This window comes from Neophocaena asiaeorientalis, unplaced genomic scaffold, assembly GCF_003031525.2.
Source record: "Neophocaena asiaeorientalis asiaeorientalis breed wild unplaced genomic scaffold, Neophocaena_asiaeorientalis_V1.1 scaffold240, whole genome shotgun sequence".
NCBI lineage: Eukaryota > Metazoa > Chordata > Mammalia > Artiodactyla > Phocoenidae > Neophocaena > Neophocaena asiaeorientalis.
In genome coordinates this window covers 4,406,686-4,428,533 of record NW_020185331.1, presented here as the reverse complement: position 1 = coordinate 4,428,533, position 21,848 = coordinate 4,406,686, and the positions used below count along the sequence as shown (strand labels likewise).

At 36.8% G+C, this 21,848-nt stretch overlaps 1 protein-coding gene across 8 annotated transcripts in view; it reads right to left on the bottom strand.

Moving 5' to 3' along the window:
- Positions 1-21,848, bottom strand: part of BTRC (beta-transducin repeat containing E3 ubiquitin protein ligase) — a 179,474-nt gene that overhangs the window by 65,435 nt on the left and 92,191 nt on the right. For 6 of the 8 annotated variants that reach the window (XR_003001800.1, XR_003001799.1, XM_024734940.1 and 3 more), the window contains 2 exons: positions 18,917-18,994; positions 2,028-2,117 (listed from right to left, as the gene is read on the bottom strand). Coding sequence is in view for 6 of the 8 variants with exons in the window: in XM_024734940.1 (XP_024590708.1) it covers positions 2,028-2,117; positions 18,917-18,994 (168 nt within the window). In the remaining 2 variants the exon portion in view is untranslated. The remainder of the gene's footprint in view (positions 1-2,027; positions 2,118-18,916; positions 18,995-21,848) is intronic. The other 2 variants (XM_024734942.1, XM_024734946.1) reach the window with 1 other exon arrangement.

The following is a 21,848-nucleotide window of genomic DNA, read 5'->3' as shown; positions in this document are numbered from 1 at the left end:
GAGAACAGCATGGCCAAAAAGGAAAAAGATTATTTTCAAAGGCCCAAATTATTGGTCTCCTCAATGTACAAATGCTAGATAAAAAATAGGGTCAATCAGCACTTGGCTAGTTGTGACTGTATGACTGAAAAATAAATACACGTTAATTTATAATATTCATATTTTGCAGTAAATTATTAAGACATTCTAATTTAAGAACTGAACTGATTAACTCTACCTTTTTTCACTATAACTTTTAATGAATTCCGACATTTCTTATATGGATCATTTCCAATGGTTCTATTTTGTATGATATATTTTCAGTTGATAAAGTATGTCCTTTATCAACTGAAACTACTTCATGTTTTAAGAAATAAAACAAAATAAAAAATATTGCTGCTGGGGCTCCCCTGGTGGCGCAGTGGTTGAGAGTCCGCCTGCCGATGCAGGGGACACAGGTTCATGCTCCGGTCCAGGAAGATCCCACATGCCGCGGAGCGGCTGGGCCCATGAGCCATGGCCGCTGAGCCTGCGCGTCCGGAGCCTGTGCTCCGCAACAGGAGAGGCCACAACAGTGAGAGGCCCGCGTACCGCAAAAAAAAAAAAAAAATTGCTGTTCCTTGATTTTTGAAAACACATGATACCGACCTGGCTCTAATAATAACAGTAACAGAGACCCTGAGTGTATAGATTAAACACTAGATTAGACAATAGATTAAACTAGTTAAAGTTGGGAATGTTGTAAAAGTGACAAATCCCTGAATAACTATAAAAGGCAGTAATTTTGCAGATATGCAGAGTAGAAGTCTAGAAACAGAGCCCGTACTGTACTTTTGCTTACTCCTGGAATAATTTAAACGGCTGAAATCTAAATTTCAGTCAAAGTTCCTGAGTAATTAGAGATAGAAAACGTGAGGCATAGTTGATACAATTATTAGATTGTAAGATCTCTAATACATAAGATTATTTTTGTATTTAGGCTATAGATATGGCACACATTTATACATAAGAAACAAGAAGCTCCATATGCATGATTAAACATACTTGTCCAGTTAGATCAAGATCACCAAAAGCGGTATTTTTATCAATAGCTGCTCAATAAATAATAATAGTGATATAATAATTGGATTTTCTATAGCATATTTCTCAATCCTACAATGGTGTACTCTATACTTATTACATTTTAAAACCACCACCAAACTTATGAGAATAACTGTATATTTTTTTATACAAATCTTTTTTTTTGGGCCATGCCACACAGGATCTTTAGTTCCCCAACCGGGGATCGAACCCGTGTCCCCTGCAGTGGAAGCAAGGAGTCTTAACCACTGGACGGCCAGGGAAGTCCCACACAAATCTTATCTGTAATAATCCATAATTAGTGTCAAGCAACAAATGTGAATTAGACTAAAGTGTGACCAGAACACATAATCAAAAAATTCTGCTGCAACTGATGAGAAAGAAACTCCAACTTGCAATCTGCTTTGGATAAAATGATGCCTCCTACATTCTTTTTAAAAATCCTATAATAGGAACTTCCCTGGTGGTCCAGCCGTTAAGACTCTGTGCTCCCAATGCAGGGGGCCTGGGTTCAATCCCTGGTTAGGGGACTAAATCCTGCATGCCCAACTAAAGATAAAAAGCTTGTATGGGGCTTCCCTGGTGGCGCAGTGGTTGAGTCTGCCTGCCGATGCAGGGGACACGGGTTCGTGCCCCGGTCCAGGAAGATCCCACATGCTGTGGAGCCGCTAGGCCCGTGAGCCATGGCCGCTAAGCCTGTGCGTCCGGAGCCTGTGCTCCACCAACGGGAGAGGCCACAACAGTGAGAGGCCTTTGTACAGCAAAAAAACAAACAAACAAACAAAAAACAAAACAAAGATCCCATATGCTGCAACTAAGACCCAGCGCAGCCAAATAAATAAAAATGAAATAAATAAATATTTTAAAATCCTATAATAGTCTTTAATAGCAATACTGAGTAAAGATGTCTATAGATAAACCATTATTATCATGTGGTATAATACATATTGATGTGTAATATTACTCACTTTGGCCACACAATTTTCAGTCTTCATAGCAGTGCTTGCTAGACATACTGTCTCTTGATTTAAGCAGAGTCTGGCACAGCTGTTGTAGGTCTGTAAAGAGAATTTTTTGGAAATAGGTTTAAATACTGAAATACTGTCGTGTAGTTTTCAAATTCTGCCTTATTTCTCAAAATCAGCACACAAATAGATCCTATGTGTAAATACCAGATTTATGGGAGCTGCGGGACAAGGTAGACAGGGAGAAGTAAAGAAAGTGAGAGCCCAAAAGTGCCACTGATGTGCCCATGAACAAGTATGTAAGCAGCAGTGACTTTACTGTATATACGAAAGGTAGGGGTGTCAGTTATTCAAAAATGGGCAAAGGACGTGAACAGAGGTTATCCAAGAAGATATGCAAATGGCTAAAAAGCACATGAAAAGATGCTCAACATGACTAATCATGAGAGGAATGCAAATCAAAACTACATAAGATACCACCTTACACCCATTAGGATGGTTACTACTAAAAAAACAAAACAAAACCAGAAAACAAGTGTTGGTGAAACTGTGGAGAAATTTGAACCCTTGTGCACTGTTAGTGGGAATGTAAAATGGTACAGCCATTGTGGAAAACAGTATAGTGGCGGTTCCTCAAAAAAATTAAAAATAGAATTACCATATGATCCAGCAATTCCAATTCTGGGTATATACCCAAAAGAACTGAAAACAGAGTCTTGATGAGATACTTGTACATCCATGTTCATAGCAGCATTATCCACAATAGCTAAAATGTGGAAGCAACCCAAGTGTCTACTGACAGATGAATGGATAAGCATTCATCTGAATGTGGTATATACATACAGTAGAATGGTATCCAGCCTTAAAAAGGAAAGAAGTTCTAACATATACTGCAACATGGATGAAACCTAAGGACAGTATGCTATGTGAAATAAGCCAGTCACAAAAAGACAAACACTGTATGATTCCACTTAGATAGTCAAAACATAAAATAGAATGGTGGCTGCCAGGGGCTGGGAGAAGTGGGGAATAGGGAGTTACTGTTTAATGAGTACAGAGTTTCAGTTTTACAAGACGTTAAGAGTTATGTGGATAGAACTTCCCTGGTGGCGCAGTGGTTAAGAATCCGCCTGCCAATGTAGGGGACATGGGTTCGAGCCCTGGTCCGGGAAGATCCCACATGCCGTGGAGCAACTAAGCCAGTGTGCCACAACTACTGAGCCTGCGCTCTAGAGCCCGTGAGCCACAACTACTGAAGCCCACGTGCCTAGAGCCTGTGCTTGGCAACAAGAGAAGCCACGGCAATGAGAAGCCCACGCACCGCAACAGAGTAGCCCCGGCTCGCCGCAACTAGAGAAAAGCCCGCGCGCAGCAACAAAGACCCAATGCAGCCAAAAATAAAATTTTTAAAAATTTTTAAAAAAGAGTTATGCGGATGAATGGTGGTGACTATTACACAACAATGTGAATGTATTTAATATCATGAACTGTATGTTTAAGAATAGTTAAGATGGTAAATGTTATGTTACATGTATTTTACCACAATTTAAAAAAAACACTGGTTATACTTTATTGTAATCAAACTTGCCAATATATTAATTAAAATGTTTCCTTTTAGTCTTAAGTTTTTACTGATAGTACATGTAACAGCTCTCAAACAATAGTGCATGTCAGAATCATCTGGGCTTGTTAAAACACAGATCGCTGGGTCCCATCCCCAGAGCTTCTGAGAATCTGCATTTTTAACAAGTCCCCAGCTGATGTTAATGATGCTGGTCTAAGAACACTCTTTGAGAACTATTTTTATAAATATGTGTGTTGAAATTAAAGAGAAAAATCTTAAGACGTGGGCGATCTCTTATAACCAATAATAGGAAAGAATCAAGTTTTTAAAATTCTAGATTTACAGAATAGTTGCAAAAATAGATATGAGTTCCTGTATACCCTTCCCCAGCTTTCCTTTATGTTTTTAAAAATATTTATTTATTTATTATTTTTGTCTGCATCGGGTCTTAGCTGTGGCACATGGGATCTTTCGTTGCAGTGCACAGGCTCCTCTCTAGTTGTGGTGCACGGGCTCCTCTCTAGTTGTGGCATACGGGCTCTGTAGTTGCAGCGCGTGGGCTCTCTAGTTACAGGACGTGGGCTTGCTCAATAGTTGCAGTGCATGGGCTTAGTTGCCCTGCAGCATGTGGGATCTTAGTTCCCCCACCAGGGATCGAGCCCGCGTCCCCTGCATTGGAAGCTGGACTCTTAACCACTGGACCACCAGGGAAATCCCCCAGCTTCCCTTTATGTTGATGTCTTACACAACCACAGAACATTTATCAAAACTAAGGAATTAACTTTGGTACAATATAAAGTTAAGAACTTATTTGAGTTTCACCAGTTTTTCCACTAACATCCTTTCTCTGTTCAGGATCTAATCCAAGATCCCACATTGCATTTAGTTGCTGTGTATCCTTAGTTTCCTCTAACCTGTGACAATTCCTCAGTCTTTGCTTGTCTTTCACGATTCTGACACTTCTGAAGAGTACTGATTAATCTACAGAATGTCCCTTTGTTTGGGTTTGTCTCATGTTTTCTCATGATCAGATTGAGGTTATACATTATTGGGAAGGATACAACAGAGGTGATATGCCCTTCTCAATGCATCAAGTCAAGAGGTATGTTGCTGAGTGTTTCTGGTGATATTAACCTTGACCACTTGCCTAAGGTTGTGTCTGCCAAGATTCTCTATTATAAGCTTATTATTTTTCCTTTAGAAATTACTAAATATATTGTGGGAAATACTTGAAGACTATGCAAATATTTTGCTTCTGCTTCAACTTTTGCCTGCTAATTGTAGCATACTGGTGGATCTTGCCTGTTGTCATTTTTACTGTGGTGTTCTAATGGTGACTTAAATTTCTCTTTCCATCTACATCTATTAATCGGAATTCTTCTTAAGGAAGCGCTATAGTTCTTCCCGTCTGTTTACTTATTCATTTATGTATTTATTTATATTAGCAATGGATGCATAGATATTTTAAATAATTCATTTTGGTCAATTATCATTCTTTGGAAAAGAGTAAATAGACAAGAATAAAATTTAAGAAAATAGGGAAAAATAACATTATAAATTTGGTTTTCCATTTAAACAAGTTAAACTTTTAAAAATTTATTCATTTGTTTTATTCTTATATTGTTTAAGTTGAAATTATTTCAAACACGTATTTTAAAAGAATAAACGACCATTTGACATTAGTGTACAGGCACTACTGGGACATGTACTAATACATTCTGGACTCAGGTTCAGTACTTCTTTTGCAACTGCTAATACCACAAACACTATTCATGTACAGACAACACAATTAAAAAAAAAAGATTTATTTAATTTATTTTTGGCTGTGTTGGGTCTTAGTTGTGGCACACAGGATCTTCGTTGAGGCATGTGGGATCTTTCGTTGTGGCACACAGGCTCTTCACTGCGGCCTGTGGGCTTCTCTCTAGTTGTGGCGTGTGGGTTTTATTTCTTCTCTAGCTGTGGCACGCAGGCTCCAGGGCAAGTGGGCTCTGTAGTTGTGGCACACGGGTTCCAGAGTGCGTGGGCTCTGTAGTTTACGGCACACGGGCTCTAGCTGAGGCGCGCGAGCTCAGTAGTGGTGGCGTGCAGGCTTAGTTGCCCCGCGGCATGTGGGATCTTAGTTCCTGGACCAGGGATCAAACCCGCATCCCCTGCATTGGAAGGCAGATTCTCTACCATGGGACCACCAGGGAAGTCCCGACAACACAATTTTTTTTTTAACATCTTTACTGGAGTATAATTGCTTTACAATGGTGTGTTAGTTTCTGTTTTATAATGAAGTGAATCAGCTATACATATACATATATCCCTATATCTCCTCCCTCTTGTGACTCCCTCCCACCCTCCCTATCCCACCCCTCTAGGTGGTCACAAAGCACCGAGCTGATCTCCCTGTGCTATGCAGCTGTTTCCCACTAGCTATCTATTTTACATTTGGTAGTATATATAAGTCCATGCCACTCTCTCACTTCGTTCCAGCTTACCCTTCCCCCCTTCATGTCCTCAAGTCCATTCTCTACGCCTGCGTCTTATTCCTGTCCTGACCCCAGGTTCTTCAGAACCTTTTTTTTTTTTAAGATTCCATATATATGTGTTAGCATACAGTATTTGTTTTTCTCTTTCTGACTTATTTCACTCTGTATGACAGACTCTAGGTCCATCCACCTCACTACAAATAACTCAATTTCATTTCTTTTTATGGCTGAGTAATATTCCACTGTATATATGTGTCACATTTTCTTTATCCATTCATCTGTTGATGGACACTTAGGTTGCTTCCACGTCCTGGCTGTTGTAAATAGTGCTGCAATGAACATTGTGGTACATGACTCTTTTTGAATTATGGTTTTCTCTGGGTATATGCCCAGTAGTGGGATTGCTGGGTCATATGATAGTTGTATTTTTAGTTTTTAAGGAACCTCCATACTGTTCTCCAGAGTGGCTCTATCAATTTATATTCCCCCCAACAGTGCAAGAGGGTTTCCTTTTCTCCACACCCTCTCCAGAATTTATTGTTTGTAGATTTTTTGATGATGGCCACTCTGACTGGTGTGAGGTGACACCTCATTGTAGTTCTCATTTGCATTTCTCTAATGATTAGTGATGTTGAGCATCCTTTCATGTGTTTGTTGGCAATCCGCGTATCTTCTTTGGAGAAATGTCTCTTTAGGTCTTCTGCCCATTTTTGGATTGGGGTGTTTGTTTTTTTTTGATATTGAGCTGCATGTGCTGCTTATAAATTCTGGAGATTAATCCTTTGTCAGTTGCTTCATTTGCAAATATTTTCTTCCATTCTGAGGGTTGTCTTTTCATCTTGTTTATGGTTTCCTTTGCTGTGCACAAGCTTTTAAGTTTCATTAGGTCCCATTTGTTTATTTTTGTTTTTATTTCCATTTCTCTAGGAGGTGGGTCAAAAAGGATCTTGCTGTGATTTATGTCATCTGACAACACAATTTTTTTTTTTTTTTTTTGCAGTACATGGGCCCCTCACTGCTGTGGCCTCTCCCATTGCAGAGCACAGGCTCCGGACGCGCAGGCTCAGCGGCCACAGCTCACAGGCCTAGCCGCTCCATGGCACATGGGATCTTCCCGGCCCGGGGCACTAACCCGCGTCCCCTGCATTGGCAGGCGGACTCTCAACCACTGCGCCACCAGGGAAGCCTCTGACAACACAATTTTTAAAAAATGAAACTTAATGTGTTTTTAAGACATTTATGAAGCAATTGATATATACTAAATAAAATAAAACTTTAAGTCAAAGAGTTCTGGTTCCAATAATGGCAGAGATGTTTGTATTAGATTAACCCCTTCTCAGATAACAATTACAAACTATGGAAAAAATATTTTAAAATAACAAAGGCACTAGAGGTTGACCCAAAGTAGGCAGAAATTGGCGGGAGATTTGGACTGACTTTGAAAAAGGAGAATCACACTGGGTAAGATCCATGTTTACGTGCTTTTTCCCTGAGGGTACTCACTAGGCTATTTGGTGCAGGGTGACTAAAATTCAGTTAGAAAGCCACAGCCTACCAGCTTGAGATGTCAGAAGATGGAGTTCAGGGCAGCTATAGTGGCTAGAAATTGAGAAGAAAAATAGAAAGAGACAGGGCAGGGATGAAGCATCAAAACATGCATATAAATTTCCCTCAAATCCATGGCTAACCCTCAAACTACTTACATAAATGGGAGACTCCAAATATTCCAATGGAAAGTAAAAGTTAGAAGACTGAAAGATCTGAGCAGAGACTCCAGCTACGGCCCATGAGGGGAGACAGGTTTTGAATTTGATTCCTACTAAACTAGAGGGGCTTAATAAGTGTCTCAAACTTTCCATTGAAAACTTAGAAAGACTCTGCATTTAGACTAAAGAGTAAGTCTTCAGGACTAAGGGATGTGCCTCAGGACTAAGGTCAAAACCAAAACACACCTGCCCTAACAAACATAAACCAAGACTGTATGAAGTCACAGTGGTCAGCCAGTAAGATAATCAAAGGAAGATAAAAGAAACCAGTCTCCACAATGTATTGTTTATAATGTTCACTATACAATCAAAAACACTAGACGTGAGAAGAAAATAAATGGGACCCATAGTAAAGAGAAAAAGAAATCAATAGAAAATGACCCCAAGATGATCTAGTTATGGGAATCAGTACATAAAGGCTCTACAGAAGCTATGACAAATATGTTCAACAACTTAAAGAAAGATACAATCACAATGAGTAAACAGATGGAAAATTTCACCCTTAAAATAAAAAACTAAAATGAACCAAACAAATTCTAGAAATTAAAAATTTACGAGATGGACTTAAAAGCAGGTTGGAGATGCCAGAAGAAAAGGCCAATGAACTTCAGAGACAGATTCAACTGAAATAATCTGAAGAATAGAAAGAGTAAAAGAAAAAAGAACAGAGTCTCAGCCACCTGTGGGACAATTTTCAATGCTCTAACATTGTGTAATTGGAGACCCAGAAGAGAGGCAAGAATGAGGCACAAAAAGTTATAAAAATAGTGACCAAATATTTCTAAAATCTGGTGAAAACCATGGGCTTACTGATCTAAAATAAGCAAACCCCAGAAGATTAATACAAAAAAACCCAAAATCAGAAAACAAGACCTAGGCCCAACACAGTCAAAACTGCTGAAAACCAATAACCAAGACAAAACTTTAAATGCAGCCAAAGAAAAAAGGGATGCTGCATACATGGGAGTAACAATATAAATAATGGCAGGTTTTTCACCATAAACAATGAAGGTTAGAAGACAAGGGAACACTATTTTTTTTTTTTTGGCTGCACCTCGCAGCTTGTGGGATCTTAGTTCTCCGACCAGGGACTGAACTGGGCCCTTGGCAGTGAAAGTGCCAAGTCCTAACCACTGCACCACCACGGAATTCCCTGGGGAACATGATTTTTTTAAGTGCTAAAAGGAAAAAACTCAAACCAGGTTTCTTACCATTAGAAAAGAGAATTACAAATATGTAGAGGGAGAAATCTACAACAAACTCTGTGTCACTGTACTGGAACTGGAGGTATCAGTGTGAACTCATAGTTTTCAAAACATATAATATAGATGTAAAATAAAAGTTAATGCTTAAATCTTGGCTTCTAAATATCATTCTTCACTAAAAGGAACCATAGTTCCCTGGAGAAATGGTTGATTCCAGGATTGGACAGGGTAAATACAAGATGAACCTGGAAACACTCAAGGAATGTTGGACATACATCAGAGGAGCATAGGTGCCAGCCTAAATGGGCTCTCACTGGCCCAAAATGGAAGAGTATTAAAATAAAATAAAATATATTAATAGTTCACAATCTGTTGAATAAAATAAGACACATTTCTTGAAAGACACAAATTACCAAAACTGACACAATAAGAAATAGAAAATCTAGACGGCTCTATATCTATTAAAGAAGTCGAAATTATTAAAAACCACTCCACATAAATTTTAAAAAAATCTTCGCACAAAGAAAACTTCTGGCCCAGACAGTTTCACTGGTGAATTCTATTAAATATTAAGGAAGAAGAACATCAGGATCATATACAAACACTTTTAGAAAATGGAGGAGGAAGGAAAGACTTCCCAACTCATTTTATAAGGCCAGCATAACCCTGACACCAAAACATGACAAAGACATTTGAAAAAAAACTACAGACCAATACCCCTCATGAACACAGACACAAAACTTCTTAATAAAGTCAATTAATGTAATTCTCCATATTAATAGAATGGGGAGGTGAATTTGACAAAATTAAACACCCATTCATGATTTAAAAAAAAAAAAGACCTCAGAAAGGTAGGAATAAAAGGGAACTTCTTCAGTCCCATAAAGGGCATCTAAAAAATTTCAACTAACATCATATTTAGTGGCAAAAGACGTAATACTCCCTCTCAACTGGGAACAAGGCGAAGATGTCCTCTTACCACATTTATTTAACATTATAGGGAGGCCTTAGCCATTCAAATAAAGCAAGAAAAAGAACAAAAGGCAAATAGGTTGGAAAAGAAAAAATAAAATTCTCTTTATTCACAAATGATAGTAAACAAGGTCAACAGTCAAACACCAATTGCATTTATATAATATAGCAACAGAGAATGAGAAAGGTTTACAATAGCATTGACAAACATTAAATACTTAGGAATAAATCTAACAAACTATGTGTAAGAAATGTACACTGAAAACTAAAAAACATTGCTTAGAAAAATTTAAAAAGACAAATGGAGATACAGACCCCGTCTGCACACTGGAAGACTCAATATTATTATTATTTTTTTTTTTTTTGCGATATGCGGGCCTCTCACTGTTGTGGCCTCTCCTGTTGCGGAGCAACAGGCTCTGGACGCACAGGCTCAGCGTCCATGGCTCACGGGCCCAGCCACTCCGCGGCATGTGGGATCTTCCCGGACCGGGGCACGAACCCGTGTCCCCTGCACCGGCAGGCAGACTCTCAACCACTGCGCCACCAGGGAAGCCCGACTCAACATTATTGAGAGGTTAATTCTACTCAAATGAATATATAGTTTCAAAAAAAATCCAAATCAACACCCCACAGACTTCTTTCTAATAGAAATTCTAACTTGATTCTAAAATTTACATAGAAGTGTAAAAGTACCTAGAATAGCCAGAACAATATTAAAAATTAAAATGTGGAGGACTCACATTACCTGATTTCAAGAATTATTAAAATTACAACAATCAAGACAGTGTAATATTTGGTGCAAGGATAGACACCTCTAAAAAAAATAGAGGACTTTGAGCTCATCTTCTGTGTCATGCAGGGACATGAAGTAGGAGTTGGTCAGTGCCTCAGACACTGTTACCCTTTGCTCTGCATACAGCAGCAAGCAGCCTCTTTTCCAGGAGGTTCAGAAATAGACTACACTTGTACAGCCAACTGATTTTTGACAAAGGCACCCATGTAATTCAATGGAGGAAAGGAAAGCCTTTTCAACGATGGTTCCAAAACAACTGAATAAAAAAGTATGGGGGTTGTACAACACAGAGAAGATAGCCAATATTTTAAAATAACTATAAATGTAGTATAACCTTTAAAAACTGTGAATCACTATACTGTACCCCTGTAACATATGATACATCAACTATACTTCAATGAAAAATATAAATAATAAATGAGCAAACAAATACTAGCCAACCAAACAATCAGAAAATAAGCACAATAAAATGTTAACAATAAACTGCAGGAAAAAATAAATAAACTATCTTAAAAATTTTCAGTCAAAAAAAAGCATGGGGAAAATAATGAGCCCAAACTCTACTTCACAGTACACTTAAGAATTAATTTGAAATGGATCAGACTTCAAGGTAAAAGCTAAAACTTATAAAGCTTCTATCACTAGAACAAAACCTAGAATATCTTCATAATCATGGGGTAAGGGTTGATTGACTGGACTTCATTCAAAAATTAGAAACTTTTCATCAAAACACACCATGAATAAACAGGCAAGATATAGACTGTGAGAACACATATCTGACAGAGGACTATCTAGAACTCAATAATAAAGAAGACAATGCAATTTTTTAATGGCAAAAAAACAGATACTTCACAAAAGAAAATATGTGAATAGTCAAAAAGCACATGAAAAAGTATTTAACACATGCTCACCAAAAAAGCTTAGAGCATTCATAGCAACTTCATTTATAAAAACGGAAATAGCTCAAGTGTCCATCAAAAGAATGGAAAACAAACTGTAGTATATTTATTCAATGGAATTTACTGTACAATAAAAGAGAATAAACCACTGATAAACACAGAAGTATAGATGAACCTCATAAGCATTATGCTGAGTGACGGTGAGACCCCCAACATGGATGATTCTATTACATAAAATTCAAGAAAGGCGAAACTAATCTATGACAGGAAGCTGATCAATGTTTGATTCATTGTGGGTGGGGAAACTGGGAAGGAGAACAAGGGAACTTTCTTGGGTAATGAAAATGTCCTATAGCTTGATTGGAGTGGTGGTTACACAATTGTAAAGACATCAAAAATTTATTGATTATGCAATTAATATCTATATAATTTACTGCATGAAAACTTTATTTCAATGAAAATATAAAAGTCTGCAGTTAATATTTAGGGGATAAAGTATTAGAGGTCTGTCCAGTTAATTAATAAAAATGTTATTTTATTTTTCTGAATAAAACAGTCATGGCAGGTAGAAAACTAATTTTTCCTCCAAAATTCCTTTTCCCCTCAGAAATGAGTATAACACACTCAGGGGAACATTAGGGAACCTGCGGGAGTTTCTAGAGTAAGGATATATATAGGTTTTTATTTTCTAGACATTCCATCTGTAAAATGGGTATATGATCTTCTTTTTCCCCAAAGGAAGTCACCTAGATTAGGAAACCAAAACTGATCACAGTCCTTAGACCACTCTGAAATAAAAAAGCTTTCTAAAGAATCAAATATTTTACATTCAGTATTTTACTATTATAAGACTCCTTCCAGCTAAATAAACTAGTGAGTATAAGAGCCACAGGCAAGATAGGTTCTGTACCCAGGCAACATCTGAAAAGGTAGCTTCATTGCTAAACCAGAGACAGAGAGTTTTGTGTTAGAGTACTTTAATATGTTTTTATATTGCATATAAAGCACATAAGCATAAACCAATAAGATGCCTTGCTGAAAACTACCTTCTTTGTGAAAGCAGGCTGTAATTTTGAACAAGTTTTCAATTTTCACACTGCTGCTAGGGTAAAACATTTTAAAGAGTTTAATTTTTTACAATGGATTCAATGACATAGGATTATCTAACAAAGTAATGGCTAATCAATAGAAGGTTTAGTTGTCAGGTGAAACATATAACACACTAAAAGGGATTGATTGCCAGACTTCTCCTTATTTACTAGAAGGTATATATTTAAAATGACACAAACTTGTTACCAGGCTGCATTCTTTTAACCTTGCAAAAAGCTGCTTAAGAAATCTGTTCAGCAGCCGTATAGCAAAACAAGATACAGTTATAATGAAAATGGTTAGTAATTAGGGGGTGGGGGGGGTACACAGGGACCTTCATTATATATATATATAAAATAAAAACATCAAATCAAGTCCCCAGTAGGAATGTGGGATAGAAAAAGCAAACTAAAAAGTGACATCTAGGGAAGGTGGAACTGGGCTTTAAAAAATGCCACAATGATGCTACCAAATCTCATTCAGTAGATGCAAAGTTGTATCTGATCTCATTCCATGTTGCTCTTAGGGCAGATTTTTTAAGGATTCACACAACTGGATACAACAGCCCCTCCCACCTTTTTAACGGTACATCCAGATTAAGCACTGAACACAAAATAAATTAGGCCCATATGCACTTCAACCAACATATAAGCTGTTTCCTTTATAATTTATTCACAATATCTCAAGTCTCTATATGAAAATACACTTTTTATGGTCATTACAACCCAGGAGTTCAATAATATTTTTTCTACTAAGTCAGCGATTACACAATTTATCAAAGAATGACTACACTGAAATAAAAATAAAACAAAACACCAACCCCCTATACAGTCTTCCTTCCTCAAAGTAATTTAAAGAAAGCTCGTTATTAGATTGCTTGTTTTTGAAGAAGGGTTTTTGTAGCTAGACACAAATTGCAAAAACCATTTTTTTAAAAAAAGTTATTAGACTCTGAAGGATTCAGCCAAAATGGGAAGTTAAATAAACAAATCACTTCATCAGACTTGGAAAGATCATTTTTGTCTTACTTAAGGGACCTACATTAATTAACTTCAAGGTCTTTTTTATGGACTATTTAAAATAAGTACAATTTATTTATTTATTTCAAATGAGGTGCTTCTTCCAAAGTATTAAATAATGTCTACAAATGCAAAAGCATTTTTATAAATAGGTAATTAAAACAGATGACTAAAATTAAGTCAAGCTGCAAAACATTATCCACAATGCACTACGGTTTGTTTGTTTTTTAATAAACATTTCAGGCAATTTTTTTCCATCCAAAGCCCAAAGCACTTCAGGAAAAAAAAAAAGAGGTAGGAAGTTTATTAGGGGGAAAAAACACACATATATAATGAAATAATGCCAAACCCCAAACTAAAGTATTTACAAGATAGTCCCTGAAGCATAGTTTGTCATATTGCAATTACACCTTGCCTACTGCCAAGACAAAGTGCTTACTATTGCCACTAGGGGGAGAAATGTCTTAACACAAAGCAAAGGCAGATAGGGAACGGATTTTCTTGAGCAATTATCAGAACAAAGCTCCCTTGGCTGTGTGTACCTTCTAATTACTCAATACAATTAAAATGACTAACCTAAAACAAATAGGAAAAAAACCTGTCTGCCTGATATCAGGGACTTCATTAAACCTTTCCCCCTCATCAATCAAATTAGAAAGAAGGGAATGCCATTATATACAAACATTACAGAGCTATCAAAGGAAGTAAAATTCAGTGAGTTTCTCTCCCTTTTTTTTTTTTAAAGGAAGAAAAGAAGTGGCTCTCTTGAAAAAAGAAATGTCGTGGTATTTACCCAACTGGATGCTGCTTGAAAACAAATTGTCCTCCAAAGAGCAGAAATACAGTATGTTTTCTCTCAGTTCACTGGCTTATGAATGACTTTTTGTTGTTGTTGTTTTGTTAATACACACGATAATGTCATTTTCTGTGTCAGTGACGTGGTTGTTCCTCCTACTCAGCCAGCTGTATAAAGGAGCTATGCCAATCAGACCTCCATGCTTACGCTGGGTTGTTTTAACTTTTAAGTTCTTCACCGCTGTTTTTTGTGCATCTACTCCAAGGTAATGTTTAGAACAACATAGGAATTTGGGGGAGAGGTGGGGGAAGGTGGTAGGAAAGGAAAACAGCTACTTATTCCTTCTAAAAGGCTTATGTAGTGCCTTTTATAAGGCCCAGTCATTAACAGAAGATGACAACAGAGTCATTTTTCTTTCAGCTGACAATTGTGACATTTTTCCAGCAGCATGCAAGGTGTTGAAAACCTAGCAGCTGTTACCTCCTGGGATGAAGATACTTTTTTATCCTCCCTTGACAGTTTAACTCAGTGGGTCAGCACCTTTAAAGACTGCAAAGTATCCTTGAAGAGGATGGAAGCTTGAATTACTGCTCCCTCCCTAATCAATGTAAACCCTCACTGCAGGTGTAGTCTCCATCTATAGAGGTGCATGGGGGAGGAAAATGTAATGCCCTGAGCCAGATGGTTTTTATCTTGTTTTTAAAGAATAAAGGAACAAGCTAACAAGGGAGACAGCTACTTTGTTAGCTTCTTGGCCTCTCTCATGGCTTTGCATCCCCAGGGTTCCAGCTACACAAGAGAAAGAATACAGAAAAACGTAAACACTTAAAGAAATATAACTAGAGGGCTGGCATCATGCTGCTTTCAAAGAGTTGAGAGAGCACTACTCAATGCTTTATTTATCATTACCCACGTTCTCAGGATGGTAAGTGGACACATACACAAAGGGAATGGGGGATGGGAGAAGGATTAGACAGAGGTCACAATTTACTCAATTACAGAGAAAGGCAGGGTTGACAGATCCTATTAGCACCAACGTGAAGCAAAGAAGGAGTTGCATGTTGTAAGGTTATGTTTTCAAAAAGTAATGAGTACTTTCATGTATCCTCCCAGGCCTTTGCCCTTGTTTGCAGATATGAATAAAAGCTATGAACACATTTGCTATGGTTTTCTTGGCTTCACATTCTAGGAATAAAAGTAAAAAGAAAATTGTAGCTACTTTGTACGTCCTTTAAATAAATGTTTACACTTAATGCCAAGATGTCAGAAGATTATTCAAAAGCTTAGAAAATTTAAAGAATACATTGCATTTCTTTCCCCTGCCCTGAACTCTACTGCCTTCTGATGTTGGAAATGAAATGGAAAAGCAGGTATACAAAATGACTTGGTGACACAGGGAGTAATGTCTCGTGACTTTCTCCTTCAATAGTTTCTTTTTCTGCTAAGGTCTTTGTCAAGTTTTGGAATTATGGTTATGGTAACCTCATAATACAAGTCAGGGAGTGTTCTTTCCTTCTCTATTTTCTATTTTGGTGTTATTTATTCCTTAAACGTTTGATAGAGTTCACCAGGAAACCATATGGGCCTTTTGATAATTCAATTTTTTTAATAGACATATGGCTATTCAAATTTTGTTTCACCTTGTTTTGGTTTCAGTAAGTTGTGTTTTTCAAGGAATTCGTCCATATCATGGAAGAAGCCAAATTTTTGGCTTAAAGTTATTTGTAATATTCCCTTTTACCCTTTTAATGTCTGTAAGAACTGTAATGGTAATACTTCTTTCAGCTCCTCCAGTAGTTAAATAACTCCAAGTTTTAACAGGCAGTGGTCATATGCTATCAACAATGGTAAAACTATACTTTAGAATAATATATATATACTCTAAAATTAGTTTAAAACAACATTAAATTTATTAGAACATAACTTAGCATTTTAAAATCAGTGGTGAAAGAGTTCCTGGAACCCCATTAGAAATAGTCTGCAAAAGAATCTCAAGGGACTGGCCCACATGATGCAAATCCTACTTACATCAACACTAGGTAAAAGGCAGCTTTGACATCTTTTTATCTATAATAACTTGACTAAAGGTGGGGTGGGGGGAGCAAATGGCACTTCATTATTGTCATATGCATTAGCGAAAAGAGGGAGTTTAGACAGCTTATATACTACATCCTACATTAAAAAACTTGGCGGTGGGGTAATCAAGTTCAGGGCAATCCTGGACAGCTGCCCTGTGACCCGCTTCTATTGACCCCTGCTATTCATCACTTATCCCTAAGACTGAGAGGGCAAGCTCCTAGGGAGTGACCACCACAATAGACAGACACAAGCCAACAGTAATCTGGTTCGAGCAAAAAAACAGATGGCACTGCAATAAATTTACAAATCTGCATTCATGGGGCTGTTAAAACACCCAGAAGCTAAAAGACTCCGAGTGCCCCAGGAGGATCTCCTACTTCCCCATTTCTAAAGGCCATTTCTCTTTCCAAGAACATTGAGTTCATGCTCTTCACAAAGAGAATGGAGATAAAACCCTTTACAAAGAAAGGAGGGGGAAAAGCCTCATGACCTAATTAATCTCCAGAGCTTGGATCTCAACACTGAATGACAGATATTAGAAAAATCAGTTTGGAGCACTAGGAGGACAAACAAAACAAACCCCAAAACGGTTGTTATATTAAAGCAGAGGGGGTAAAGAGAACCTGCTAAAAAAGCAATGAAAAAAAACATTATTTCAAATACTGCACACAACAGATCTTGCAAGTATAAAATGATTCAATAATGTATGCATTTATTTTTTAAATGAATCAGATTAGTCCCATGTGTGACCTGCTGGTCCATCTGTATGTGCTGGACTTAATAGGCACGATTCTCTCTCTTGCTTCGGTTTGAAGTATGAGAGAGATAAATTTAGTTTAATTTTCAACAGATCAGCCTATCCATTTTCCAAATGGACCATCTGGATCAGCCTATTAAAATTAATTTATAACTTTGCAGAGTGAAAATTCGTTTGTTAGCTTAAATAAAGTTGCCAAAACTTTTTGTCATGTCATTGTTTTCTGACAGTTGTTTCTGTATAGTGGGGCAGAGTGTTTCCACCTCCAAATTTATCTTAATTCAATTTTGTCCTATATATTTAGATTTATAGATCAGGTGTTTATCTCCAAATAGTTAAAGCTCTAACTGAACAATATCAATCCCTGATCTTTTAGCTATTTAACAAAGCTTCCTGAACTGATTCAATTCTACTTATCACACAATTTTTATAAAAGAAATTTTGCCCATCCAAAAATGTTTTAACATATAGTAAATAAAAAAGTAAATAAAAAATGAGTGTCACAATTTCAACTACTTTTCCCCTAAATTAACACTGTCTACAACCTATAGAGTTAGAAGGCAGAAGTAGAAATGCTTTGGCAACACTGAGATCTGGGTTTCAAATCACTGACTTGCTAAATAAACAAGTCATCGAATCTCTCTCAGCCTCCATTTTCTTCATCTATAAAATGGAAATCATATCTAGCAACTTTACTGGGTTATTGTGAGAGTGAAGTAAAATAAGTATCAGGTTCATGGTAGGTGCTCAGCAAATATTTAATCTATTCTCCTTTTTCTTAGAATAATGCCATAAATGCAAGTAAAATAAAATTATTTTTACTACTGCTGGCAATACTGTAAGAACTTGTTTTTGTTGCCAGTGAGGGATGGAAGATGTTAGAGGTTGCTACAGGCAGTGAGAAAAGCCAATATTTTGACCAAATGTTTTTGAACATTTTAATTTTTAAAAACAGAGCACCATGGAATTGAACTTTCAAAGAAAAAGTTTGAGGAGTGGGGGCACCGTGGTGAGTAAAAATTATTTTAAAGTTGTCATTAATAACGGCCTTTACTTCTAGAAAAAGCAAACAAATATTGGTTAGACTAAGAGGAGGTAACTTCATCATAGGTAGATCCCTTTTATTATTTTTTTTAATGTATGAAAAATCTTAATAGAAAAGTAAGGTTTAAAGAGAACTATTCTACTACCTGCACTTAAGATGCACTTCAGGTTATTTTTCCTAAACAAGAAACTTTTTCTTTGATTTTGTTTTCACTACACATAAACAATTGACTGCCCTGTACTTGTATACCTAGGATATTTTTTAGATGATTGGGAAAACAATGTAACTGACTGAAATTGATGGCTAGAGCCAGACCAACTTCAGAGTACTCTTAATTTAAGCTCCAGTACTTAAGGAATGGCAAATTGAGGATTTCCTATCTTTTATTTTGTTGTTGGTAGCTTTTTAAGTAAGACTGAATTTCATACCTGTCTAAGTGAATTCTTCTCTGGTATTATCTTCCTAGGGGGTTCGCCATTATTACAGTCTTCTCTCTCTGAGGAATTCTGTGAAAGAAAGTAAGCTTTAATTCAGTTCTCATTATCTTCAATCTTATTCTGTGGGAGTAAACTGAATTACATTTTTAATTCTGTAAGCTAGAATACTGTGTATATTTATGCATTTGTTCATTTGAAGATTTATATACATACAGACATACACTTATGTAAAGGAAAACATATGCCCATGTATATAAATAAATATATGTAGGGATCTAGGTGGAAAAGTATTTCATCTATATTTAAGCACTGCCTAGCAGATCATATTCATTATAAGTCTAGTTTATTGTTCTTTGGCACTGGACACAAGAAAGCTCCAGTCTATACTTAGCTGATAACAACTTAAACCAGGATTATTGCCTTCTCTTTTAAATAATTAGTTTTAAACCATACTAAATGTTTGGTCCAAGTTCTCGTGTCTGGATCCTAAAAACAATTAGTTATTTCTCTTCCTCTTTTCTCTGATTTGATTTTCTTTTCTTTATTAAAAAGAGCATAGTGCTTAGTTAGCTCAAAGCAATAAAATTTATCAGTAGTTTAAGATTAGAGTCCACTCTTGCCATTATCACTTCAAACAGCAGCTAGAAGGCCCTAAAACATCAGTGAGATTTTTAAATACTTAAAAAGAGGGAAATAAACAATTCAACTGCAAGCGAGTTCAGAGTTCTAAATATCAACAGAGTAAAAGCCAACCCACAAAATGGGAAAAAATTTTGCAAATCATTTACTGATAAACGATTAACATCCAGAATATAGAGAGAAGTTGTAAAAACTCAGCAACAAAAAAACAGAACCTGATTAAAAAATGGGCAAAGGACTTGAATAGACATTTATCCAAGAAGATATATAAATGACCACCAAGCACATGAAAGGATGGTCAACATCACTAATCATTTCAGAAATGAACAGCAGAACTACAAGGTACTTCACATTCATTAGGTAGGCTACTATCAAAAACAAAAAACAGAAAATAACAGGCATTGATGAGGATGCTAAGAAATTGTAACCCTTGTGCACCTTTGGCGGGAATGTAAAATGGTACATCAGCTATGGGAAACAGTATGGTTCCTCAAAGACTTAAAAAAAGGAATTACTATATGATCCAACAATTCCAATTCTGGGTACATACTCAAAAAAACTGAAAGCAGAGTTTCAAAGAGATTTTTTTTTTTTTTTGCGATACGCGGGCCTCTCACTGTTGTGGCCTCTCTCGTTGCGGAGCACAGGCTCCAAACGCGCAGGCTCAGCGGCCATGGCTCACAGACCTAGCCACTCCGCGGCATGTGGGATCTTCCCGGACCGGGGCACAAACCCGTGTCCCCTGCATCGGCAGGCGGACTCTCAACCTCTGTGCCACCAGGGAAGCCCTCAAAGAGATATTTTTATGTCTGTGTTCATAGCAGCATTATCCAAAACAGCGAAAACGTGTAAGCAACCCAAGTGTACACTGAGGGATGAATGGATAGGCAAAATGTGGTATATACATACAATGGAATAATCTTCAGCCTTAAAAAGGAAGGATATTCTGACACAAACCACGACATGGATGAACCTTGAAGACATTATGCTAAGTGAAATAAGCCAGTCACAAAAAGATAAATGCAGTATGATTCCACTTATATAAGACACTTAGAGTGGTCAAAATCATAGAAATAAAGTATTGTTGGTTACCAGGGGCTGGGAAAAGGGAGGAATGGGGAGTGATTGTTTAATGGGTAGAGTGTTGCAGTTTTACGAGATGAAAAGAGTTATGGAGATGGATGGGGGTGATGGTTGCACAACATTATGAATGTATTTAATACCACTGAACTGTACACTTTAAAATGTTAAAGGTGATAAATTTTATGTTATGTGTATTTTATCACATTAAAAAATAATTTTAAAAAATCTGGTAACACATGTAAATCACTCTCTGCAAGATAAAATACAGAAAATCCAAGTACACATTATTTGGGCTCTATTTTCCACAATTACATGTGTAATGTTAACATTTTAGAATTTGCAGCTGATTTACTCATTACATTACATATATTCATCACATTCTAACTGAGGAGTTACTTTTAGATCCAGAAATTATATCCAACATATGAGTTTATCTGAAAAACTTCATCCAAGTATGAAATCATTATTAGAATATAGGATCATAACAGTGTTTTAAATTTAGGTATTATGATTTTTTTGCTTTGTATCAAATATTATATTTTGAAAGATATTAGAGGATAAATAGCATACATATAGTATCAAAAGGCCCTCTGTGGCTAACATCTGTGTGCCTTGTGTGTCACCTTGACAGGCCAGTACATTAAGGTCCTTTTGGGCAGAAATTTTTTATGAGGTTTAACTTGATAATTTTACATTTGTAATGAGCACTTTAAAGGTCAATTTTAGGGACAAAGAAGAAGAAAAAATGCTATGTTACAAGCAAGGGATAGAGGCTCAATAACTTTAGAATTCTGCTTTTTCTCTCTGTTTTGGGGGAAAAAGGAACGTAGACTATCTACAAAAAAATGAAGGAGAGATATGGTTGAGTTAATGACTATAAAGCATCCCAGGGAATTCCCTGGCGGTCCAGTGGTTGGGACGTCAGTCATGCTTTCACTGCTGAGGGCCCAGGTTCCATCCCCGGTAGGGGAATTAGGAAGCCATGTGGTGTGGCCAAAAAAATTTAAAAATAAAAATAAACTAAAGTAAAATAAAATAAAGCATTCCAGATAAGGAAACTAGCAATATACACCATTATAAGAGAATCAAAGGAAGGGAAAGGTCAACATTAAACCCATAAAATCAATTGTATATTTAACTTTTCTTAAAAAAAAAAAGTACAGATCAAATGTTTTAAATGCTAAAATTAAATGTCTTATAT